This window comes from Salvelinus namaycush, chromosome 36, assembly GCF_016432855.1.
Source record: "Salvelinus namaycush isolate Seneca chromosome 36, SaNama_1.0, whole genome shotgun sequence".
Taxonomy (NCBI): Eukaryota; Metazoa; Chordata; class Actinopteri; order Salmoniformes; family Salmonidae; genus Salvelinus; species Salvelinus namaycush.
The window spans coordinates 18,888,881-18,915,898 of NC_052342.1; the positions used below are offsets into that span (position 1 = coordinate 18,888,881).

General features: G+C 41.5%; 1 protein-coding gene across 1 annotated transcript; it reads right to left on the minus strand.

The window, feature by feature from the left end:
• Positions 1–15,896: 15,896 nt before the first annotated feature.
• Positions 15,897–23,864, minus strand: LOC120030581. Its single transcript, XM_038976004.1, has 3 exons — positions 23,782–23,864; positions 20,791–20,886; positions 15,897–16,998 (listed from the first exon to the last, which is right to left on the minus strand). Exon 3 carries the CDS (start codon positions 16,951–16,953, stop codon positions 16,012–16,014), a length of 942 nt encoding a protein of 313 aa, XP_038831932.1. The 5' UTR covers positions 16,954–16,998; positions 20,791–20,886; positions 23,782–23,864; the 3' UTR covers positions 15,897–16,011.
• Positions 23,865–27,018: the final 3,154 nt, after the last annotated feature.

Here is a 27,018-nt window from a genome sequence, read left to right on the forward strand (position 1 = left end):
CATCTCTCTCTATCCCCCAACCCTTCTCTCTTTCTCTCTCTGACTCCATCTCTCTCTATCCCCCAACCCTTCTCTCTTTCTCTCTCTGACTCCATCTCTCTCTATCCCCCAACCCTTCCCTCTTTCTCTCTCTGACTCCATCTCTCTCTATCCCCCAACCCTTCTCTCTTTCTCTCTCTGACTCCATCTCTCTCTATCCCCCAACCCTTCGCTCTTTCTCTCTCTGACTCCATCTCTCTCTATCCCCCAACCCTTCGCTCTTTCTCTCTCTGACTCCATCTCTCTCTATCCCCCAACCCTTCTCTCTTTCTCTCTCTGACTCCATCTCTCTATCCCCCAACCCTTCTCTCTTTCTCTCTGACTCCATCTCTCTCTATCCCCCAACCCTTCTCTCTTTCTCTCTCTGACTCCATCTCTCTCTATCCCCCAACCATTCTCTCTTTCTCTCTGACTCCATCTCTCTCTATCCCCCAACACTTCCCTCTTTCTCTCTCTGACTCCATCTCTCTCTATCCCCCAACCCTTCTCTCTGACTCCATCTCTCTCTATCCCCCAACCCTTCCCTCTTTCTCTCTCTGACTCCATCTCTCTCTATCCCCCAACCCTTCTCTCTTTCTCTCTCTGACTCCATCTCTCTCTATTCCCCAACCCTTCTCTCTTTCTCTCTCTGACTCCATCTCTCTCTATCCCCCAACCCTTCTCTCTTTCTCTCTCTGACTCCATCTCTCTCTATCCCCCAACCCTTCTCTCTTTCTCTCTCTGACTCCATCTCTCTCTATCCCCCAACGCTTCTCTCTTTCTCTCTCTGACTCCATCTCTCTCTATCCCCCAACCCTTCCCTCTTTCTCTCTCTGACTCCATCTCTCTCTATCCCCCAACCCTTCTCTCTTTCTCTCTCTGACTCCATCGCTCTCTATCCCCCAACCCTTCTCTCTTTCTCTCTCTGACTCCATCTCTCTCTATCCCCCAAACCTTCTCTCTTTCTCTCTCTGACTCCATCTCTCTATCCCCCAACCCTTCGCTCTTTCTCTCTCTGACTCCATCTCTCTCTATCCCCCAACCCTTCTCTCTTTCTCTCTCTGACTCCATCTCTCTATCCCCCAACCCTTCTCTTTTTCTCTCTGACTCCATCTCTCTCTATCCCCCAACCCTTCTCTCTTTCTCTCTCTGACTCCATCTCTCTCTATCCCCCAACCCTTCTCTCTTTCTCTCTGACTCCATCTCTCTCTATCCCCCAACCCTTCCCTCTTTCTCTCTCTGACTCCATCTCTCTCTATCCCCCAACCCTTCTCTCTGACTCCATCTCTCTCTATCCCCCAACCCTTCCCTCTTTCTCTCTCTGACTCAATCTCTCTCTATCCCCCAACCCTTCTCTCTTTCTCTCTCTGACTCCATCTCTCTCTATTCCCCAACCCTTCTCTCTTTCTCTCTGACTCCATCGCTCTCTATCCCCCAACCCTTCCCTCTTTCTCTCTCTGACTCCATCTCTCTCTATCCCCCAACCCTTCTCTCTGACTCCATCTCTCTCTATCCCCCAACCCTTCCCTCTTTCTCTCTCTGACTCAATCTCTCTCTATCCCCCAACCCTTCTCTCTTTCTCTCTCTGACTCCATCTCTCTCTATCCCCCAACCCTTCCCTCTTTCTCTCTCTGACTCCATCTCTCTCTATCCCCCAACCCTTCTCTCTGACTCCATCTCTCTCTATCCCCCAACCCTTCCCTCTTTCTCTCTCTGACTCAATCTCTCTCTATCCCCCAACCCTTCTCTCTTTCTCTCTCTGACTCCATCTCTCTCTATTCCCCAACCCTTCTCTCTTTCTCTCTGACTCCATCGCTCTCTATCCCCCAACCCTTCCCTCTTTCTCTCTGACTCCATCTCTCTCTATCCCCCAACCCTTCTCTCTTTCTCTCTCTGACTCCATCTCTCTCTATCCCCCAACCCTTCCCTCTTTCTCTCTCTGACTCCATCTCTCTCTATCCTCCAACCCTTCTCTCTTTCTCTCTCTGACTCATCTCTCTTTATCCCCAACCCTTCTCTCTCTCTCTCTCTCTGACTCCATCTCTCTTTATCCCCCAATCTTACGCTCTCTCTCTCGCTTTGCTTTCTCTTTCACTCTTTCTCTCTTGCCCTCCCTCTCTCTTTCCGATGTGCTATCATCTCCTGGATCCTGACAAATGACGGAAGGCCGTCATTGTAAACAAGAATTGGTTCTTAACTGAATTGTCTAGTTAAAAAATCAATGTAAAAGAGAGACCCACGCTTTCCAGTGTAATTAGATGGAGGGTAGCTACATCATTGTGGTCATCCCTGGACAGGGAAAAACTCTCACTCTGTGTGAGGTGGAAGGATTAGGCACTGCTAAGCTTTCACTGGCTTCGACAGAAGGTACTCCATTCAGTTTATTTATTCATTCATTTATTTATTTATTCATTCATTCATTTGTATTTAATGTTGCTTGTTCTACATTTATGTATTAATTTGTTCATTTATTAATGTATTCATTCATGTATTCATTTAATGTGGTTTGTTCTCCGCAGGCCCCTGTTCTTCCTCCTCCTGTCTTTTAGAGTACATCCTTCTGACTAACAAAACCAGCTGGACTGAAGCACAGAGCTACTGCAAAGAGAGGTACACTGACCTGTCCACCATAGACAACATGGAGGATATGGAGAGGGTCATATAGTTAGGGTCCTTGGTATCTTACACTATCTGGATAGGACTCTATGATGATGTTAATAGCTGGAGGTGGTCTCTGGAAGAGTTCTATGGAGAGCAACCTAACAACAACATTTGAACCCAACATTGTGTTTGCATCATCGATGATGGAGAATGGAGAGATGAAGCATGTTCTGATTAAATGTTCTTTGTTTGCTATGACGGTAAGACTTTCCTGTAGCCCTTATTTATACATTCATAAAGCCTTTATAACAGCTACATAAGACATTATAACATCAGTCATAGGCGGTCATAAATATTTAAAGTAACAGTAGCCACCACTAACAAATTCATTCTATATTTTCAGGTAAGAATAACAGCCATGTTTTCATTGAGAGAACTGGTCTGAAGCTCAGAGTTACTGCAGAGAGTACCACACAGACCTGGCCAGTGTGAGGAACCAGACTGAGAACCAGGAGATACAGAAGATGGTGTCTGAGGGTAGTAAAGTGTGGATTGAACTGTCCAGAGACTCCTGGAAGTGGTTGGACGGGAGTCACTCCTCCTTCAGATACTGGTGGCCTTCACAACCCACTAATGATAATGATCACCGCTGTGTTTACATTCAAGAGAGGAAATGGAATGATTGGAGATTCCCAGCCACACTCAGCTTCCTCTGCGACAGTAAGTATAAAAGTTCAGCCAGCTCTAAAAGGTGGATTCTCTAACTTGAATTGTCTTACAAAAGTATTTCCCTTGCACTTGTCTGTAAATGAAAGGGGTGCGTCTTGGCAGAACCACATTTTTTTTCTCCAAACATTTTCAGACTAAATGTGTTTTTAGTCATTTAAATTGTATGATGTACAATTATTTCATGTTAAAAACGATGACATTACTTCAAAGACTGTCCATTAAAATAAATGTTGTGTCTAAAGTCTGTCCTCATCTTGGTTCATTGTCTCCACAGCACTACAGTGTGACTCCGCCTCCTCATACAGTGAAAACACCAACAGATGTCAGCCAAGGTAAACTAAATTACAGACTCAATCTTTAATGCAAAAAACATGTCCACAATGTAGTATTGACATGACCAATAATAGTAATTAATTCATTTTTATTCACATTCTATCCACAGTACAAGAGTGTGACTTCATCTCCTTCAACTGTGAAAACAATTCATGCTCCACCTTTAACGACAAAATTGGTTCAAGAGTTCTTTCACCTATTCCAAATGACCCATTCTATATTTTAATCCACAATGGTAGCATTGTCATGATCAAATTAGTGAAATATGTGTGTGTGTGTGTGTATATATATATATATATATTAATTAATTAATAAATGTCTATCCATATACTCTCTGCAGAACTACAGAGTGTGACTCAGTCTCCTTCTAGTGACAACAACAGAAGTCAGCCAAGGTAAACCAAATTTCAAAGACCACCTTTAATGGTCAAAAAAGAGTGGTCAATTCTCTGTTCGTCCTGTGGGTAAATATGACAATATAATTTTGATGATGTTGAATTGTGTAATTGAAATATATTTTTCTTTGTGTTTTCGTACCACAGGGCAATGCACAACTACCTCATGTATGTCTCGTCAGTATCACTTCATCAACAGCATCCTGTTGGGTTGCATCACTGCCTGGTATGGCAACTGCTCTGCCTCCGACCCGCCTCCGACCGCAAGGCACTACAGAGGGCAGTGCGTACGGCCCAGTACATCACCGGGGCCAAGCTTCCTGAAATCCAGGACCTCTATACCAGGCGGTGTCAGAAGAAGGCCCTAAAAATTGTCAAAGACTCCAGCCACCCTAGTCACAGACTGTTCTCTCTGCTACCGCAAGAGGCTTCTAAACAGCTTCTACCCCCAAGCCATAAGACTCTTGAACAGCTAATCAAATGGCTACCCAGACTATTTGCCCCCCCCCCCCCCCCCCCCCCCCCAATACGCTGCTGTTACCCTCTGTTATTATCTATACATAGCCACTTTAATAACCCTACCTGCATGTACATAATTACCTCAATTACCTCTGAACCGGTACCCCCTGTATATAGCCCCACTATTGTTATTTACTGCTGCCCCTTAATTATTTGTTTTTCTTATCTCTTACTTATTTTTTGGTATTTCCCTGAAACTGCATTGTTGGTTAAGGGCTTGTAAGTAAGCATTTCACTGTAAGGTCTACACCTGTTGTATTCGGGGTGCATGTGACAAATACAATTTTATTTGATCAACGATCCTAAGACCAGGACTGAAGCACAGAGATACTGCAGAAATAAGTACACTGACCTGGCCACCATAGACAACATGGAGGATATGAACAGACTGATCAACACTGTAGACAGTGGGTATAATGGATCAGCCTGGATAGGGCTGGAGAGAGGATACACCATAGTGTGGCAGTGGTCTCTGCCAGACAGAGATTCCTATGAACAGGGAGAGGCTGGGTTCAGGAGATGAGGCTATGGAGAACCAAACTATCCTGATTTGAATGGAACATGGAATAATGTCCCATGCGGTGTCACACAATCTTTCATCTGCTATGAAGGTGATATATCTCTCTCTCCCTCACTAACTCACTTTCTTTCTCTCTAACTCACTTTCTCTCTCTCTAATTTTCTTAAAATGACAGACCTTCCTCTGAAAACAGTTAGCAATTCTCTAAACACGACTCCTGGGCCTGTATTCATGAATAGTTATCTAGGATCAGTTGTGTCATTTATTTCATAAGTAATACATTTACATGGACAGGGTGCACCTGATTCTAGATCAGCACTCCTACTCTGAGAGGCTTTTTGAAAACAGGCCATGATAAGCATCTGTTTGTTGTTCTCATCTATGTGGGGTACCCAGGACTCAACTCTGGGTCCTCCGCAGTTGTATGAATTACATTTAACGATAATGTTTTACAGGAAAGGCAGATGACACCAGTTGTTATGTCCTAATAAGAACTCATGCCTTGACACGCTCAGAGCCACTGCAGGGACAGATACACAGACCTGGCCAGTGTGAGGACTGAAGAACTGAACCAAGGCATACAGAAAAAGCTAACGGAAGCAACGTGAGGATCAGCCTGTTCAGTGACTCCTGGAAATGGTCAGACCAGAGTGACTCCTCATTCAGATACTGGATAGAGGGAGAGCCCAACAATCTCAACAGGGACGAAAACTGTGTTGCAGCCATGCTGTGTTCTGCAAGGAAATGGAATGGTCTATTGTGTCATTTGAAATAACCTTTTGTTTGCCATGGTGGTGAGAAACAACACACCAATCTGTTGTTATTATTACAACTGCAGTAGACCCAAGAGTTGAGCCATCATGTTAACTTCTTCACTCATGGTCATCCCAAACATATTTGGCTTGACAGTGACAGCAATGGAGTTGGTAAGAACACAAACAGATCTGGGACCAGGCTAACCAATATGTACTCTTTTGGGGTTGTTTGGGGTTTTAGGCTGGGTTTCTGTACAGCACTTTGAGATATCAGCTGATGTAAGAAGGGCAATATAAATACATTTGATTTGATATTACAACTGCAGTGGACCCAGAGTTGAGCCCTGGGGAACCCCTCATAGATGAGAACAATAACAGTCATGATGCTTATCATAAGTTAGTCTGCTGAGCTCCACTGACTGTTTTATCTTGTGTGGTGACGAGAGGAACAGTCTTTTTTATCTTGTGTGGTGATGAGAGGAACAATGTTTTGTCAACCTGATCTGATGTTTCTTGTAGCCCCCAGGAGAAAGAGAACCATGGTGAGGATGAAGATCCACTGTGGTGCTGATATGACATATCATACCGTCCATCAACAGGTCTTAGAACAGGTAATGGATAAAGAGAGAGAGAGAGTCCATTCTTGTTATTTTCATAGCTGCAAGAAGAGATGATGAAATAGGGGTTGTCTGATTTCCAACTCCACCGGAGGAGTCTGGATGGACAGATCGTTCACCAGAAGGAAGAGGAGGGAATGAACAGAAACAAAGAAAAAGGTAAAAACCCAGATGCCCAGTGTGTAGGGAAAATGTGTATTAGCATTACTTTAAGGTTTATGTAAATGATATGCGTGTACAATCCTGTTACTCTGGTTGTGTAATTTGCTGTTTTCACATAACTCTGTACTTAATTCACCACAGCTGTGCACAACTCATGTTCTTACCCCCACCCTCTGTACTCTGAAACTTGCATATTTGTAACAAGGTATCTCTGTTCCAAACAAAGTCTCTCCTTATCCTCTATTCTAAGACAAACAGTTTTTAGTACTCGCAAGAGAACACAGAGGACAGAATAAATCCAGTAAATATCGGTTGGTTAGACACATTGAGACAGTTGTGGTGGATTAAGGAAATGTTACAAGGTTAGGCTATATAAAGGCAAGCCCCAACTCAGAATCATTGGGCTCTCATTGAATCACCTACGGGTGGTTCGTTGACCAGCTCCATTATTACAATAATTCATCGATATCAAATAAAGATTGATTGTTTGAAGAAATGACAGTTGATAGAAGAATTTGTATGTTTAAGATAATGACTAAAGTATTCCACCCTGAAACCATATAATTTTATGAAATGTGTTAGACTCATAATCCAATAATGTGTGTGACTAGACCTTTTAAGACTAGGCCATTGTGTTACTATTTCGCAATATGAGCAGGGTATAGTTGAGACATTCAAGGACAACTGAACTGTCGACTTGTGATAACGGTGAAACTAATAACTGGAAAGAGGCCTCCCCAACCTAGGGAGGAGAGCAACTGTTAGAAATGGCTTGCCGAAGATAATGAAACATGTTGCAGAAGTGTGATAAACAATATATGTGAACTGTGGAAAAATACAGTCCACCTAAAGCAAGGTGGAGTTTCTACTGATGTGAGTTAATTTGTGTGTGTGTTATAAAAAGACTGTGTTCTCATTTTGAAGACAGAGCGCTCTCTGAATAAAGTACTGATCCATTGCAGGCTGAGACTTTGTCTGTTTCTTTGAACTGGAGATTTACAACCTTCAGGATTCAGACAGACAGAGATATTAAAATAGTTCAGTTAGAACATTGAGATAGAAATTCTCATAACAACTTGGTCCTTCGATCCGGATTTCAATATCCATTTCTGTCGTTCCAGGGAACACTGAAACCGTGCACGGGCGGATTATGAATCCGTATAACAAAGACCTGCCCTTTTTGTATTAAGGGATCAATACAGGCCAGTAATAACCTGGGAACATCCGGAACGGTGATGAAATCCAACCAACATTTATTCCCAGCTGCAAGGATCAAGGTCAGTAGTCTTTATTCAACAGTTTGATTTGTATCGGGTATACCGCCTATATAATCTAATGTAGAGAAAGTTTAATTACAAAAGTATCTACATTCGTGTTAGACGGCACTGGGTAACAGATCATTGAAATAAAGGGACGGGTCCGTAATGACTCGTGGTAGTTAAGGCCATTACCAATATAAATTACTGTATGAGATAGTCTGGGACTTTCAAGAGTACACAATAGGAGGTACACCCTTCAATGTATGAGAGAGCCTAGGATTGTCAAGAGTACGCAATGGGAAGTAAATCCTCAAAGGAGGTCCCGGAATTAACCGGGGACGAGAGGTATATGGGATCTAAGGATAAGAGGAACGTATTTTATGGTCCAAAATAGAGAAAGAAGTATGGTTTTGTTGGGCGTCTTGATGTAGACAATTTAGAGTCTATGATAAAACAGATACATGTAACTTGTAGAGATAATCAAGGGAAACAGCAGGTTTGGGGAAAAATTGAACTTACAAAAAGGTTGACTAGTAATGGACTGGATTAAATTCCTATAAGCATTCAATGTCATAGTCCATGATAAAGCAGATACGTAAGACGTGTGTAGATAATCAAGGGAACAGCAGGCAGAAGGATTAGATACAGCCAGGGTGTGGCTGTCTGAAGCCCGGAAAAGAAGGCAAGTGTAAAGAAAGAAGAAGAAAGTGATAAAGGAACAGATAGAGAGAAAGTTTCAAGAACCCAGACGATGAAGTGGTAGTAGTCAGACGGAGAAGGGCTCCCCTGCCCTATGCTGAGCCCGAAGGTTACCTTGATAGTTTGGGAACAGTAGGAGGAGGAGGGGGGCCAGAGAGAGAGCAAGATGGAGAGAGACAGAGAGAACAAGAGAGAGAGCGAGAGCAGAGAGAGAGCAAGATGGAGAGAGACAGAGAGAACAAGAGAGAGAGCGAGAGCAGAAAGAGAGCAAGATGGAGAGAGACAGAGAGAACAAGAGAGAGAGCGAGAGCAGAGAGAGAGCAAGATGGAGAGAGACAGAGAGAACAAGAGAGAGAGCGAGAGCAGAGAGAGAGCAAGATAGAGAGAGACAGAGAGAACAAGAGAGAGAGCGAGAGCAGAGAGAGAGCAAGATGGAGAGAGACAGAGAGAACAAGAGAGAGAGCGAGAGCAGAGAGAGATCAAGATGGAGAGAGACAGAGAGAACAAGAGAGAGAGCGAGAGCAGAGAGAGAGCAAGATGGAGAGAGACAGAGAGAACAAGAGAGAGAGCGAGAGCAGAGAGAGAGCAAGATGGAGAGAGACAGAGAGAACAAGAGAGAGAGCGAGAGCAGAGAGAGAGCAAGATGGAGAGACAGAGAGAACAAGAGAGAGAGCGAGAGCAGAGAGAGAGCAAGATGGAAAGAGACAGAGAGAACAAGAGAGAGAGCGAGAGCAGAGAGAGAGCAAGATGGAGAGAGACAGAGAGAACAAGAGAGAGAGCGAGAGCAGAGAGAGAGCAAGATGGAGAGAGACAGAGAGAACAAGAGAGAGAGCGAGAGCAGAGAGAGAGCAAGATGGAGAGAGACAGAGAGAACAAGAGAGAGAGCGAGAGCAGAGAGAAAGCAAGATAGAGAGAGACAGAGAGAACAAGAGAGAGAGAGAGAGCAGAGAGAGAGCAAGATGGAGAGAGACAGAGAGAACAAGAGAGAGAGCGAGAGCAGAGAGAGAGCAAGATGGAGAGAGACAGAGAGAACAAGAGAGAGAGCGAGAGCAGAGAGAGAGCAAGATGGAGAGAGACAGAGAGAACAAGAGAGAGAGCGAGAGCAGAGAGAGAGCAAGATGGAGAGACAGAGAGAACAAGAGAGAGAGCGAGAGCAGAGAGAGAGCAAGATGGAGAGAGACAGAGAGAACAAGAGAGAGAGCGAGAGCAGAGAGAGAGCAAGATGGAGAGAGACAGAGAGAACAAGAGAGAGAGAGAGAGCAGAGAGAGAGCAAGATAGAGAGAGACAGAGAGAACAAGAGAGAGAGCGAGAGCAGAGAGAGAGCAAGATGGAGAGAGACAGAGAGAACAAGAGAGAGAGCGAGACCAGAGAGAGCAAGATGGAGAGAGACAGAGAGAACAAGAGAGAGAGCGAGAGCAGAGAGAGAGCAAGATGGAGAGAGACAGAGAGAACAAGAGAGAGAGCGAGAGCAGAGAGAGAGCAAGATGGAGAGAGACAGAGAGAACAAGAGAGAGAGCGAGAGCAGAGAGAGAGCAAGATAGAGAGAGACAGAGAGAACAAGAGAGAGAGCGAGAGCAGAGAGAGAGCAAGATGGAGAGAGACAGAGAGAACAAGAGAGAGAGCGAGAGCAGAGAGAGAGCAAGATAGAGAGAGAGCAAGACAGAGAGAGACAACGAGAGAGAGAGAGACAGAGAGAGAGACAGAGAGAACAAGAGAGAGAGCGAGAGCAGAGAGAGAGCAAGATGGAGAGAGACAGAGAGAGCAAGAGAGAGAGCGAGAGCAGAGAGAGAGCAAGATAGAGAGAGAGCAAGACAGAGAGAGACAACGAGAGAGAGAGAGAAAGAGAGAGAGAGACAGAGAGAACAAGAGAGAGAGCGAGAGCAGAGAGAGAGCAAGATGGAGAGAGACAGAGAGAACAAGAGAGAGAGCGAGAGCAGAGAGAGAGCAAGATGGAGAGAGACAGAGAGAACAAGCGAGAGCGAGAGCAGAGAGAGAGCAAGATAGAGAGAGACAGAGAGAACAAGAGAGAGAGCGAGAGCAGAGAGAGAGCAAGATGGAGAGAGACAGAGAGAACAAGAGAGAGAGCGAGAGCAGAGAGAGAGCAAGATAGAGAGAGACAGAGAGAACAAGAGAGAGAGCGAGAGCAGAGAGAGAGCAAGATGGAGAGAGACAGAGAGAACAAGAGAGAGAGCGAGAGCAGAGAGAGAGCAAGATGGAGAGAGACAGAGAGAACAAGAGAGAGAGCGAGAGCAGAGAGAGAGCAAGATGGAGAGAGACAGAGAGAACAAGCGAGAGCGAGAGCAGAGAGAGAGCAAGATAGAGAGAGACAGAGAGAACAAGAGAGAGAGCGAGAGCAGAGAGAGAGCAAGATGGAGAGAGACAGAGAGAACAAGAGAGAGAGCGAGAGCAGAGAGAGAGCAAGATAGAGAGAGACAGAGAGAACAAGAGAGAGAGCGAGAGCAGAGAGAGAGCAAGATAGAGAGAGACAGAGAGAACAAGAGAGAGAGCGAGAGCAGAGAGAGAGCAAGATAGAGAGAGACAGAGAGAACAAGAGAGAGAGCGAGAGCAGAGAGAGAGCAAGATGGAGAGAGAGCAAGACAGAGAGAGACAACGAGAGAGAGAGAGAAAGAGAGAGAGAGACAGAGATATGGAGATGAGACAGAAAAATGTTAGACTCCCCCCTTCCCCTGAACCCAGAAAGTCTAGCAGTGGAAGGAATTGTCCATCCAAAAAACTGGAGTAGAAGGGTTCAGGAGGGATATGGAAGGACTGAACGAAAGTTTCAAGCTAGACACAGGGATACCGGGGATGTTATGGGATTTATAAAAGAAGTTTTACCTTTAACTGTTACTCCTACATTATCTTATTGACCTCATTGAAGGCAGTATTTATCGAAACCAAAAGTAATAACAGGGATTATATCTCTGTTTAATTAAATAATGGATAATAATGTTATTATTGGAGGAGAAGATTCAAATTGTCCATGTTTTTAGTCCGAAAGGCTCCACCCTTAGTAGGGTAGAAAATGGTGCTGGACTTTTAAGGAGTAAATAGAAGTATTATTTTAAGAGTTTCTTGCGTCCCTGATTCTAGTACTCTCCTAAATTTGGTAAAATTAGATAGTAGATATTTCTCTGTGATTGATTTGGTAAATTAGTTTTTCTTCATTTTTGTTCACCCAGATAGTTAGGGGTGGTTTGGATTTATATTGTTGGGGCGAAGGTGGATTTATAAGAAATTGTTACGATTATTTTGAAAGTCCCACTATTTTTGCTTAAGTAATGTTTAGTAACCTATCCAAGTTTTATTCTCCCTTAGGTAGTTAGATGTTGTTGTATGTAGATTATATTTTTGTGTGAAATTTAATACAACAAGGCTGTGAAATTGATATTATAGTATTATAATATTTTTTTAGTTGAATAAGGTTATAAAGTTAGCAAGAATAAGTTTTAATTATGGTAGACTTAGGTTAAGTATTTAGGACATATCTTAAGCCAACAGGGCAGGGAAATAGATGAAGATAGAAAAACAGGGATTTTATAAGCGTTAAAATGAATTATGAAAATAAATATGATGCAGTTCTTAGGGATGGCAAATTACTGTAGATAATGGATCCCACACTATGCAACATATATTAAATTATTGATGGGACTGATTTATGATTAACCCATGTTATTGTTAGATAAAATACAGTGGACTCCCGAAGGAGAGATTTAATTTGTACAGATAAAACATCTGCTATGTTTAGCATTCGTTTTAGTTTTATTTAATTATTAGAAGATTTTTATTTAAATAGTATTCCCAAAGACAGGGATAGAAGGGTTCAGGAGGGTATCGAGGAAAAACTGAATCCGCTATGTAATAATCTTAGGGATTACGAAGATAGATAGTCTGATTTTTCTCAAATCTATGACTGTAAGCAGGGAGACAGTGAAAGAGTCAGTCAGTATTTGGTAAGATTGAGGGAGGTATTTAATGCAAATAGTGGATTGGTAGATCCCGGACCGGGAGAAGATGGGCAATATTATTAACAGTAGAAGATAGCATTTTTGAGTGGTATGAGACCTGAAACTTGTCAGGCAATAAAAAAAAGATTCTGATAGGATGGGGAACTGCCACTTTGGCGTGAGTGAAGAGGTATGCAATTCACCATGAACACAATGAGAAAGAAAAGAAGAATAAGAAAGAACAGAAAGGAGCAGAGTATCTAATAGTAACTCTTGGGGAAATAGTAGACCAGCATAAAGGAGGCTTAAAGGGAAAAAATGGACAGGATCAGATGATAGAAAGTGTTTTAATTGTGACAAAACAGGACATCTGGCCCGAGAGTGTAGAGCTCCTCCAAAGGATGAGAGACAAAGACAGTACCGAGACAGACAGAAAAGACCGAACAAGAATAGGAGACAGGAAGACTGAAGAAGAGGAGGAAGCATGACTAGATTCAGAAGAGGAGGATAGTGAGAGTGAGGACTTATTAGATCTAGACTGTGATGTATTCGAATTGGCCAACATAGATTTAGCATTACAACAGGAACAGAAACCATACACAGCAGCACAGATAAATCTTAAAGAAGACAGAACAATTGACAGAGAATTGTTACAGGATAGCCAAGACAGGGCGACCCAAAAGGAATTGGACATGTGGAAAAGAAAAGGGGCGGTCCTACAGAATAATGTTTGGCATAAGGATAATTTACGTACCTATTTTACCTAAGTCACTGTTTAGATATGCGGCAATATTGATACGTGGGCAGAGCCATGTGTCAACAGGGGGGATGGTAGAGCAGGTTAGGAAACACTTTGTGGCCTATGGAATAACTAACTATTTAAAAAAGAAAATTGTTCACGATGTGTTATCTGTGCACAGAATAATCATCAAGGTAGAGTAAGAGCACCACTGGGGGAATACCCCCCAGGTAGAATATCCATTCCAACAATTGGAAATGGACTTCATTGAACTATCCCAAAGTGAGGGAAACAAGTGGTGTTTAACAATAATAGATAAATATATTAAATGGGTAGAAGCGTTCCCAACTTACTTGGCGGACACGATTACGGTAGCTAAAGCATTGGGTCAAGATATTATCCCTAGATTTGGTTTACTAGAATCTATTTCTTTAGACAATGGATTACATGTTTTGCTAAGCAGGTAAAATATAGGATAGGCCAGAAATTGACATTAAATAGGAAAAGAAATACGGTTCATATTACCCACAATCGGCAGGATTATTTGAACACAGGAGTGATACGATTAAAGTACAATTAAGGAAAACACACATGAGCACAGGTAGAAATTGGGTACAATGTTTACCAATAGTATTAATGACTATTAGGGTAACTCCACATAAAAATGGGCTGTCCCCTTCGAGAAAGTGTTTGGTAGACCATACAGAATGCCTGAATTGGGAGGACCCGAGCAGGCCGACATAGAAGTAGAACATACGCTAGCAGAACACATGACAAAATTGTTTGTTAACCACACTCGTATGTCAAAAACTTTGTGTCCCACAGGTGAATTACAGAAGGTGATTCACCCAATCCAACCAGGAGACTGGGTGTGGATCCAATCCCTGAGGAGAAAAGACTGGAAGCAGTCCCGCTGGGAAGGCCCATACCAGGTTTTGTTGGTAACCGCCTTTGCCGTTAGAATAGCTGAGAGAGCCACTTGGGTCTACGTTACCCACTGCAAAAAGGTAGGACCACATACAAACACTGTTGAACACACACAGAGTTAGGGAGCAGAACCGAGTGCCAATAAGGTCCGGGGATTACCTCCCTAACAAAGATTCCCTACCCTGACCTATCATCACTGTGTGCGCTTGTAAAGGTGTGAGTATGGGGTGGTACCTAGCAGACCGACTAAGGGTGGGAGAGGGTTGGCGGTTTTTGGGTATATTGGGGACCCTGAGCTGCATCATAGTCTTGGTAATCTTTCTGATACATCCAGATCCACCACCTTCCGGTACTAATTTTACGAAGCCGCTGCCACTGTTAAGAAGTAAAAGACAAACGACACAACACACCGACCGTCAACGAAAAGTGTCCTACAACATAGGAGTTCGGGAAGGGCAAAATGTAGGATTTAAAATAACGATTGCTAAATTCTCTAGTAGTTGAGGCCGCTCCTGTTATAAAAATACTGAGGATTACAGTGTCTGGTTGTATCTCTGTTCCGGACCTACTGCTGATTGTTCCTGGGCTCAGGTGTTTAAGCACACTTGGGGATACAGGTTCGAGAACGGGCAGGAGGGGTCATCTCGATGGGGGTTGAAACGAAATCAAGATATTCAGGGTTGTAAGGTAGACATGGTGATAAAAAAAAATCTGGGTAAAATGGATGAGTTACACAGCCAGGGCTCTGGGACAAACCAATTGTTATGTTGACGGCTCCAATGCCACCAACAATGTTTTGGTGGCATTAACAGGTTATTTTTTACGTATTTTACACAGTTACCATCCATTTCCAATTCTCCCCCTTATCCCTCCCAAATTCACCCTACAAATGACTCTTTAGCTGTCTACTGGAGTGAGAAGTTTTTACTACTTCTTATCAGTGGAGGCTGGAGAACAAGCTCATTGTAATGGCTGGAATGGAATTAATGTAACAGTATCAAACACATCAAACCTATGGAAACCACTTATTTGACTCTGTTCCATTCATTCCATTCCAGCCATTACAACGAGCCCGTCCTCTTATAGCTCCTCCCACCAGCCTCCGCTCCTTCACTCGGGCTCCCAAGTGCCGGTGTAACGGTTCTTGTCCTCTTCGTCTGAGGAGAAGTATGAAAGGTCGGACCAATGCGCAGCGTGGTAAGTATCCATATTTAATTTATTTAAACTGAACACTAAACAATACAAAATAACAAAGTGAATTACAAAACAAAAATCGAAACAGTCCCGTATGGTGAAAACACAGACACAGGAAACAACCACCCACAAAACAGAATGGAAAACAGGCTACCTAAATGTGGCTCCCAATCAGAGACAACGACTGACACCTGCCTCTGATTGAGAACCATACTAGGCCCAACACATAGAAATATAACAACTAGAACAAAACATAGAAAAACAACATAGAATGCCCACCCCAACTCACGCCCTGACCAAACTAAAATCAAGACATAACAAAGGAACTAAGGTCAGAACGAGACAGCCGGAGCGGTCTAAGACACTGCATCTCAGTGCTAGAGGCATCACTACAGACGCCCTGGTTCGATTCCAGGCTGTATCACAACCAGCTGTGATTGGGAGTCCCATAGGGCGGCGCACAATTGGCCCAGCGTCGTCCGAGTTTGGCCGGTGTAGGCCGTCATTGTAAATAAGAATTTGTTCTTAACTGACTTGCTTAGTTAAATAAAAAAATATATATATATGATTATTAGCCCTCAGTACTGAGCTTTATCTCAATGTACCTTTCCTTGATTCCTCGCATCCTCCCGTATTGGAGGTCCCTCTCCATGGTCCTTCTCCTCCAATGTGTTTTTAGAAGGCGAGGTGACAGAATGAGAGGAATCGAGGATAGGTGAATTGAGTTCTACATCTGGCGGTTGCTGCTCTCTAGGACGCTCCCCGTCTACACAGACAAACCAACACAGGACACAGTCAGTTATGGATCTCAGGCACGGCAGATAGTGGACAACATAACTAAACCACTCCGTCCCAGCAGGTCTGTGGTGTTGTATTATCCAGTAGAGGAACTCAGGAACATAGAGTATCATAAAAGTAAACATGGCCACTGCTAATACCTTCAAACTCTGACATTTATCTTTAGTTGGGTTCAATGTTGGCACGGGTTTGAGGGCTCTCACACATGCTGCAGCTGCTAAGATCAAAGCAACCACGCCAAAGAAAGTATTCCAACCATAGAAATATAAGTCATTAATAGGATACACATTTACAAAAATTGTAAAGCCAATGTAGACGGGACACGCAAAAACGTACACGAAGCACCATGCGATGCAACTGAAAAAAAAGTTTTGATAGATCTTGTCCAGAGCAACTAGCAGGTGAAAAAGCAGGCCGCAGAATCTTGACACTGAAAACAGTATGTATACTGTAGTGCACCACCAACTAGCATGCCAACAGGGAACCCCGGTTAGCACAGTTTCCACAATGAAAGGGGAAGCGATCAGCTGCAGAGTGTCAGCGATGAGAAGGGACACAAGAAAGGCTGTGACATGTTTTCTTTCCCAGCGTTTGCGAAAGACAGACAGGATGATAATCCAACCAAGGGCAGGGAGGCAAATACCAAGCAGAAGAAGCACTGACACTGCAATATCCTCTGAGTCAGGGAGGTAATAGTCATCGTCAGGATACGTAAGATAATCGTACGTGTCGTTTTCCATGGTGTGATGGTGTTTGGTCACCGTTGTTTCTTTAACTCCAGTCTCCTAGGTGACAAGAAAAGGGAAAATAGGATAGTTAAATATTTATCAGGGCTTGGGAAACCTTTTTATTGATGCCATGTAAATTGTAAATGTGAAGTTACTAGATTGAGAATACATATAGATACTACTACCTGATACATTTTCAAAATGCTATATAAGGCAACATCATTTGTTTTAAATACACTGCATAATGTGAAATTGAAAAGTAATTGATTTGTCACTTTGTTTTACATTTTACCCAAATCTTCGATCATTTGTGAGTTTTATTTTCAATTCCAGAAAAAGGTTTTTGCTAAAATGACTGTACTACAAGTGGAGGTCTAAATTAAAATACTTATTATAAAGTAGTCTAAGGATAAAAATGTGAGATCATCAATCATAAACAGTGAATAAGAGTAATGTGTTTGTAGGATTAAAATAACAATTGTTCCATTTGTGAGTATTAGTCAGTCTTTTAGAAGAAAGTTGGAGAAAATGTATCTTTGCCTTTTGGCAGATCCATTTGTGGTTTCAGGGTGGGTGGGAAAGGAGTTGGTTGCAGTTGAATCAGTGAAGGTAACCTGTAGTGAAATTGTGATATTTTGTTTGTGTTTCTTCTGACCAGAAGCTCTGTGTCACGCAAATTGGGTCAAGATCTGTTTCTTGTTTTGCTCTTAGGAAAAGGGCACTGTTGAAAGGAGTGATTCCTGGGGTAGCGTCAAGTGTGGAGGTGGAGCAATTGAAGTTGAAAATTCCTGTTTTTTGTGACGCCCGCCGTTTGGTGCGACGCAGACCCGGTGGCGAGCGTGGTGAAACAGAGGAGTCACTGTCAGTCTTTTTGAGATTTGAGTCAGAGTCTCTACCCGACAAAGTCATGTTAGGATATATCAGTTGTCCTGATAGAGATTTTGTAGAGGAAGATGGGTCAAGGGTGAGGGATCCTGAGAGGATCCCAGTGAGTAGTAGATTTGTGCCAGCACAGAGGGATAGGCCAACGAGTGATTTATGCTTCAGTAAGTTTGGCTTCTTCATGTTCATATCAATGTTTATCAGCTGTACTGCAGAAATGCAACGTAAATCAAAGAAAATAGATGTTGTGGTGGCAGCTGCAAAGAAGTATTTTGGTATACGGGATTTGACTTCAGTAGAGTTACAGGGTGTGTTGAGGGTTGGTCTGCGTCCTCCCAGGCCGTTGGCATAGTGCAGTTGCAGATAGGGTCAAAGCAGTGGAATGGGGTCGTGGGTTTTTAACTAGGTGGTAGCTGCAGAGAAGTACCTGGGTGTACTAGTGGGTGGTATATAGGCGTAGGGTTGGTTGGTGGTGCAATGTTTATTTTTTTCACCCTTTTGTATTTTTGGATTCGGGGTTAAACTTGGAACATTGTTATACTCAGAAGTATAGGAACATTAATTACAAAAGAGACATGAGGGGTGCCATAATGAAGCTTGGGAGGGGCTGAGTGCAGGGAACACGATCACCTGTGGCAGTACTAATAAGGGGAGAAACAGTTGAAGGCTCATATCACTTAGCTCCCTGCTTAGAAAGAATGATGCAATGTTTAGCGATAAGGAGGAAACTCCACCCAAAGTGGGGTATGAATACTACCACGGGGGAAGCCATGTCTGTGTCTGAATTACAGCTGTATCAACCCTTTGGGAAGAACTAAAGCTTTTCTAGTGTGTCCGTTGAGTTATTTACTCTGAAAAGTAGAACCTAACAGTACCACAAATGTAACATGATCTAAACATACACTCCCACACAGTAGGTGGCAGCATACACAAACAAAATATGCGCCATGAAGAAGAAGAAATCAATGAATAGCGGGAAAATATTTTTTATGGCATGTGAATTTTCGAAAAATCAAGTATGGTTTAAATGCCAGGATGTTATACTCAATTCATTTCAAGAGGTGGGCTGCGAGTGATAGGCCCTAGTTCTCTTCAAGTAGCCAAACAACAAAACTAGGTTACTTAACTGGAAATATGCCAAATAGCGAAGCTTCTGAACTGGTATGTATTATTGTTCTCCTTAAAATGTTTGAGTATTGCATTGCAGGCTACATCTTAGAAAACACAAGTATTATTCATTTTTTTCCCCCAAAGTGGATTTCTGTTTTCTCACTGAAAGGTGTATCTTGTTCTATTGGCCTTCGTCAGAGTTTTTAAAACTAAGTACTAAGCCATCTTTTGATTTGTGAATCTGTCGACACCGGGGACTATGGCTGTAGCTACGTTATTGATGTCATGTTAATCAGGCCTTTTGATTTGAACATATGGATTGTTTTAGTTTTGTAGGCTAGGCTACCTATTTAATTACTTTGTTTATGGATCAAGCCTTAGCAGTCACTCTGATCTCGTTCCCAATGATCAGTGCTTTATTTTATGTTGCTGTCCAGCGATTCTGAATTTGTGATGCAAACGACTGTCCACATTTTTCTGTGCAATCGGCTTTTGATTTGAACATTTTGGTGTGTGTACTAGGCTATTTGATTTAATGTACTGTTTATATGTTAAAGCACTTTGGCTTCACTTATAAATATGTCTTCAGTCCTTTATAAATAGGATAGATGGGCTATATGGGCTTCGGCAGGAGTGTCAAACTCATTCCATGGAGGGCCTAGTGCAGGTTTTTGTTTTTTCCTTTCAGTTAAGCCCTAGACAACCAGATGTGGGGAGTTCCTTACTAATTCGTGACCTTAATTCATCAATCAAGTACAAGGGAGGAGCGAAAACGTATTACGTTTTGTTCATGATTGATAGTGAAAATTAAAGAAACCTTCAGGATTGTTTCTGTTTTATTCGTGTTTGTTTGTTTGTTTGCTATTTGCAGTGTTGTAGTCGAGTCACTTAACCTTGTGGCCGAGTCGAGTCCCAAGTCCCCTGTACTCGAGTCCGTGTCGAGACACGAGTCCCTATGGCTGAAGTCTGAGTCAAGTCCATGTCTGAGTCACGAGTCCATCAATTTATAATAGGTTTTATCACGCAGTTGTTTTGGTCGCCATCAAATGGCAGTATACCACCACTCCCTCATTAGAAAACTAATTTACTGTTTCTCTCTACCTCAGAATTTCTACTCAATACCTATCTTTCAATACTTATTTACTACATAAATGAAGGGTAAGTCAGCTACCGCCCATTGATATTTGTGTAGGTTTCTATTGCAGAATGAATGGAGAATTATCAGAACCTGCCCACTGCTATTTCTGAGTTTAATTTTCAATTCCATAAAAAGTATTTTGCAAACAAAAATTCCAGATTGTATCTTATTTTTGGATTGAATACATTTCATTTTCATTGATTTACATTATATTGATATAAATATTACAAAGGGTAAATGCACATTTAACCCGTCTGTCTGCATATTTCAAGACATGACATATGAGGGTACAATGAGATACCCGATGGGTTGGATGATACTTTTCTCATCAATCATCTTAAAAAATATATACTTAAAAACTGGAAATCAACCAATCCTGAATCAACAACACAAAGGAAAGGCCAAATGCTTTATTGTGTAAATGTTGAAAGTGTGTGGTGGACGGAGAGAAACAAAATGGTGCAGTTAGAGGCCATGTGGAGGAGAGTGACGCGACACAGGAGATGGGGGTGTGAACAGTTGGGTCTGGCCATGGGTGATGTTATGGATGTTTGTGTGTGTCTGTATGTTGTCGATGGTATGTGACGGTATGTGTATGTTTTCTATTGTTAAAAAAAAGGACCATAAATAAAATCTTACAAAAAAAGGATTGTATTAACATGTGTTACATAATAATACAGAAATTGCCTTTAAATTGAGTTTTGTAATTTTAGGCCTACCTTAATTCTTCAACTTTTTGCAATCAACAGTGGAGTGTGGTCTCTCACCCAGTGTATGGAAAGCTGACGATAACCCGTTCACATCTGGCTGGTTATCTGCACAAATGAATTATTTGTAACAGTGTCATTTACAAGGAATGGGGAGCTGGACACTTTCACTTTCATCAGCACCTCTCCCTCAGTGTAATATAAATATATTAAAGGTCATGTTTCACTTTAAATCCTCCCCCCAAACAATGAGTAGTGCATGTACATTATGTATCAATCTGATATGACTCTCTTTTTCAATCCAACATTGTAAATTGGAGATATAATATATTATATACTGCTGGCTGGAGTGTGTGCAGTGTGGGGAGACTGAAATAAAGTGAATTCTTCAAAGCATCCTAAGCACCTCCTTTATCACGTAATTTACCAACAGGAACATTTCAGCAGGTGGTTCTCCACATTACATGGCACAACTTTCAAACTATGTGTCTATATATTATGTAATATTGTTTTCCAACTGGAAAAGTAAAAAGAAAAAATCTCTCTTTCAAATAAAGTGTACAGAAGAGAAATGGGGAGATTGAGGGAGGGAGGGAGGGAAAGAAAGAGGGGGATGTGGTGAGGTACTTTTCAGACAGACAGACAGACAGACAGACTTGCCACAAAGGTAAGTGCTATCCGGGATGCTTGGGACATCCCTACCCCCCATTGAAGTTGACTTTGAAAATGGGTAAGGTTAGGGTTTAGGTTAGGGTTTAGGGTATGGACGTCCCAAGGACCCTTGATAGCACTGACCTTGCCTCAACTCTACACCAGAAAAGGTTTCTCAATGTGGAAAAAAACTCACAAGTGAGCTATTTTGTATTTTAATATTACAACTGACAAACAAACAAAACAGATATAAAAGAGAAAATATTGAAGGTGTCAATTAAGAGTGTTGTGAAAACACTTGGGGGTTTCAGTGTCACATCAAAACACACACTGAGTTTTTCATACAACAAATGGTTAAGAAATGAAAACGTTTATAGGCTAAATATTGACTGATAAGTCCCTATGGAAAATATTTTTTGTGGAATTCCATCTTTTTTTCAATGCTTTAAGACAGATTATAAACCGGAGGATCAGTAAAATGGAATTGTACCCACTCAACAACACAGCCACACTGAGTATATAGTATGAGTACATGGTGTGCAGTTTAAATACTGTATGTCGTACGCTAGAATGGGTATTCGGACACAGACACTTTTTCGTAAATTTCACTAAAACAGGGTAGACAAACGACTTTCCAAATTCTAAAATCACTGAACAACCGTCTTCCCTCTCGTTTTTCTTGTGTTGTCAACGTAGTTGCACCAATGTGACACACACACTACAAGTTTCTTCACTTGTTCGTGAGGATCCTCAATACCATGCTGTCTCACCAAAACAATGACGATTAGATTTACGTAGCTACGAGCTGTGGCTCAAATCAGCCACATAAGCCTTCATTCAAACATTCACGATTGCCGTTCAAAGTTGAAATATCTAGCCAACATTTTGAATTGAATAACATTGGTTGTAAACTTCAGAGCTGTAATGATTTGACACTTTGGCTTTGGTTAAAGGCAAGTAAAAACACATACTAGTTAGTAGTAGACATCGCTCCTGCTCTAGTCTACACATTCTGGGTGACGCTCAACAACGTCATCATCTCACATTCAGTGTTGCCAACTCCCCAGTAAGGAAAATAGCTATTGGCCGTCCTAAAAGTCGCTAGAATTCGCTAAGTGACGTCATCACCTTATTTGCATAATTGGTCATGTGAATGTAATTGTGATGGACACTGTAGGAGAGAAAAGGTGAGTAAAAAACACCCTAAATATGTTTAGAACAACAAATGAAATTTCTTCTGTTGATTCTAGTTTTTTTTAATGTCACAATTCCAACCCCCCTCCTTTATTCGAGCTTGGGACCGGCAAAAGAACCCAAAAGAGACACTCTGGCAGAGTTACTTAGTTTTTTAAATTGTATTAAATTTTTTTGTTTAGTTTTCTTAATTTGGTTTTAACCTTATGGTCCACTTAGGAGCCTACAACAAGTCACAGTAAAACATGAACATTTATAACCATAACATTTTTTACATTTTTTTGTATACAATCTACATTAACAATCTAAATTCACCAAAAAGAGACAATAGAAATAAACTGTCAATGGCAATGTGAGAAAATTATGGTAACTAGTCTGGCTCTAATTCAGGTTAATTTTTGTATTTTTTTTTATGTAAACCAGGGCGGGATCAAAGTCCCCCCCAGCCCGGGCCTTATATTCTAAGAGTTGGTTCGGCCCAGGCTTATAGTTTGCGTAGCATTGTAACCTATGTTTGAGACCAACGCGTGGCTATGGCTGTGTGTGAGTAGCGCGTCTTTATCTCTCACATAACTAGAATGAGATTCACCTATGGTCTCTCCCTCTCTCTGGTCTGATAGACATGAGCCTGCAACTCATCTCTCCAGCGTTGCACTTAATTTATTTACAGAATCATAACCGCGCGAAGGGTTCTGGAAGAGCTGCGGCATGCGTGTGGCGCTTCCCATTGCTAGATAACAGAACCATCGCTGCTGTGCTGCGCGCACCAAGGCCTACTAATATTATGCTTTTCATAGTAGCCTAGACAGTCCAAGCGCATATACAAGTCACGAGACGGTGAGTCCGATTCATCAATGGTCGAGAAAGCGAGTCCAAGTCCACTCACAAGTCATGAAAATCAGGACTGGAGTTGGCTCGAGAATAGTATCTATTTGTAAGATTAAAATTCAAAATGTAACATTTGTGAGTAAAATTTAAAATTCAAAATGGTATCTTATTTTGGGATTTAATACATTACATTTTAATTTACTTACATTATATTTATATTATATATATATTTATAACGAGTAATCACCCAAGCAACATGACTATATTAAGATGATGTTTCATAATTATGCAGAAATAGCCTTGAAATGGAGTTTGATGTTTTAGGCCTACCTTAATTCTTCTACTTTTTGCAGTCGACAGTTGAGTATAGTCTCGTGAAATTGGGAGCTAGATACTTTCACTTTCACTTAGAAGTCATTGCGCACTTCTTTGGTAATGGCTAGAAGGGATCCAGCTTTTGCCAAATCAACGTCCCTGATTTCACTTTTGGTGGCAGGTTAGGAGAATTTATGCAGCAGGTTAGGATAAATAACATAGCAGGTTATGAGAATTAGGTTAGGAAAAGGTTTAGGATTAGGGTTAGCTAAAATGCTAAACATTTCAACTTTTGAGTTTATTTGACAAAAGCTGGATCCCTTCTAGCCACCATCCTCAGTGCACTATCAATATCTCTTAAAGGCACAGTGTGTGCTCAAGTGTGGATCCTAATCTCACTTTAGGTGCACAACTTTTCATGGTTTCATTTCACAATCATGGTGTTTTGAGACCTTCTATTTGTACAGTGTAGCCTCAACCACAACCTGAACCCTAAACATAGCCATAACCCTAGCTTCATGTCCACATCCCATCTCAACCCTAAACCTAGCCATAACCCTGACCCATAACTCTAACCCTAAACCTGTAGTCAATCACATTCAAATAGACCACAGAGAGAAGCACAAGCACACCTTCCTGTTGTGGGGTGGAACGGAGTTCCCCTTGTTTGTTGTTTGCGCTCTCTAGATCTGCTTTTTCCTGTTCCAGCTCCTTGATGAGCCAATCAGCTTGTTTCTCCACAGCTCTCTGTTTCTCCAGGATCTCACCAAAGATGTGAGCCTGGCTTCTGTCAATGGAGGGAAACAGCGCAATGAAGACCCGCTCACTATCCACTGTCTTTCTGTGAACTAGCCTGTGGAATGAAATGAACTAGATTCAGACAAATGAACGTGCCCTAAAGAATTACCTATAGTGAATCTGGGTCACAGGTGTTACTTTTTTATTATATTGATATCCAAACTATAACAAGTAATCACCCAATCAACAGGATTGTATTGACATGTTGATACATAATTATGCAGAAATTGCCTTGAAAAGGAGTTTAGTGTTTTAGGCCTACCTTAATTCTTCAACTTTTTTGCAGTGGACAATGTAGTCTCTCACCCACTGTATGAAAAGCAGACGATACCAAAAGGTCTGGCTGTTTATCTGCACGAATTCATTATTTGTAACAGTGTTATTTATTTTTTTTAAATGGAGGAGTTGGACACTCACTTAAAGTCATCATACACTTCTCCCTCAAGGCAATACACATATATCTGAAAGGCACAGTGTGTGCTCAAGTGTGGGCCGTACTGAAATGCAGTTTATTTGTGATTGATAGTCTAAATGAAAGAAACCTTCCGACATTTCATCTATTTTATACGTGTTTTGTTTTCCATTTGTAATGTTAAAATACAAAATGTCTCATTTGTGAGTTTTATTTTAAATTCCAGAAAGAGTATTTTTCTCAAAGTACACTGTACTACAAGTGGGGGTCTAAAAATTAAAATGCTTATTATCAAGTAGCCTACGCATAAAAATGTGTAATGATCAATCATAAACAGTGAATGGGTGTGATGTGTTTGTAGCATTAAAATAACAATTGTCCCATTTGTTAGTTTTCTTTGAAGACTTTTAGAAGGTTTATACTATAAAAAAAAAAAACATTTGGGGGGGGATTGTACATCGATTACTGGCCGTGTCCTAATACCCATACTTACGTCCTAAGTAGTAGGCTATTTGAGTATGAGAAAAAATAAAGTTTAATAGTATGCAACATTTTGAAAATGGAGTATACTTTTGGGGGCGGTTTCTCAGACACAGATTAAGCCTAGTCTTGGACTAAAAAGCAAACTCAATAGAGAATTTCAATTGATAGTGCTTTTTAGTCTAGGATTAGGCTTAATCTGTGTCCGGGAAACCGCCCCTAAATGCCCGGATGTCATACTTATTTTTGGCTTTGACAGCAGCTGATCTACCGAAAACAATGAATAGTGTCAAACAACGCATTCGCGCGTGACGCATTCTCAGTATGCGAACATATTATGTTTTATAGTATGTGCATTTTTGAAAATCAAGTATGATTTAAATGCCAGGATGTTCTACTAATTTTGGCCTTTCATCTACTAGAATCCGATGCACACTTTTCCATAACGCATTGGAAGAGGTGGGCTGCGAGTGATAGGCCCTAGTTCTCTTCAAGCAGCCAAGCAACAAAACTAGGTTACTTAAATGGAAATATGCCAAATAGCGAAGCTTCTGCGGTGCTGTTCAAATGTAGGCTAAATATTTTTTGTTCTCCTTAAAATGATCACAAATATTGCATCGTAGGCTACATCTTTGAAAACAGAAGTCTTTATTTTATTTTTTTAAGTGGATTTCTGGTTTGTCATTGAAAAGTGTTTCTTGTTCCATTGGCCTTTGTCAGAGTTCTTAAACTAAATACTAAACCATCTTCTGATTTGTGAATCTGTCAGCACCGGGGACTCTGGATGTGGCTGTGTTATTGATGTCATGTTAATCAGGCCTTTTGATTTGAACATGTGGATTGTTTTAGTTTTGTAGACTAGGCTACCTACGTAATTACTTTGTTTATGGATAAAGCCTTAGCAGTCATTCTGATCTCGTTCCCAATGATCAGTGCTTTATTTTATTATGTTGCTGTCCAGCGGTTCTGAATAAGTCAGGCACCGACTTTCCAAATGTTTCTGTGCAATAGCCTTTTGATTTGAACATTTGAAAAGTTTAGGTATGTGTACTAGGCTATTTGATTTATTGCACTGTATATATGTTGAAGCACTTTGGTTTCACTCATAAATATTTTGAAATGGAACCAAATTATCTGTTTCTGTCTTCAGTCCTGTTTAAATAGGATAGATGGGCTATGGCAGGGGTGTCAAACTCATTCCATGGAGGGCCTAGTCAGTGTCTGCAGCTTTTTGTTTTTTCCTTTCAAAGTTTAGAGAAACTAATCAAATTGAAAATGAGCTATTATCATGCTGGTTATTGCGATGCATGTCTATTAAATTTGTAAAAATCCAACCACACTTGGCCCTGCCCTGCCTCACCTACTCAGCCAGTGAGGAGCTGCTACTGCATTGTGGCCGTGGCATGTTGCATAATTTTTACTAAAAGGTACGTGCTAAATAGTATGTGATGAGTATATATTATGCCGTTTAAATATGTAGTACGCTAGTATGGGTATTCGGACACAGACACTTTTCTGTCAATTTCACTAACTTATCACGTTGATGTTACATAATTTTCTTC

Excerpts from the sequence above, each read along its gene's own strand:
- LOC120030581 (XM_038976004.1), bottom strand. The coding sequence starts at position 16,953 with ATGGAAAACGACACGTACGATTATCTTACGTATCCTGACGATGACTAT.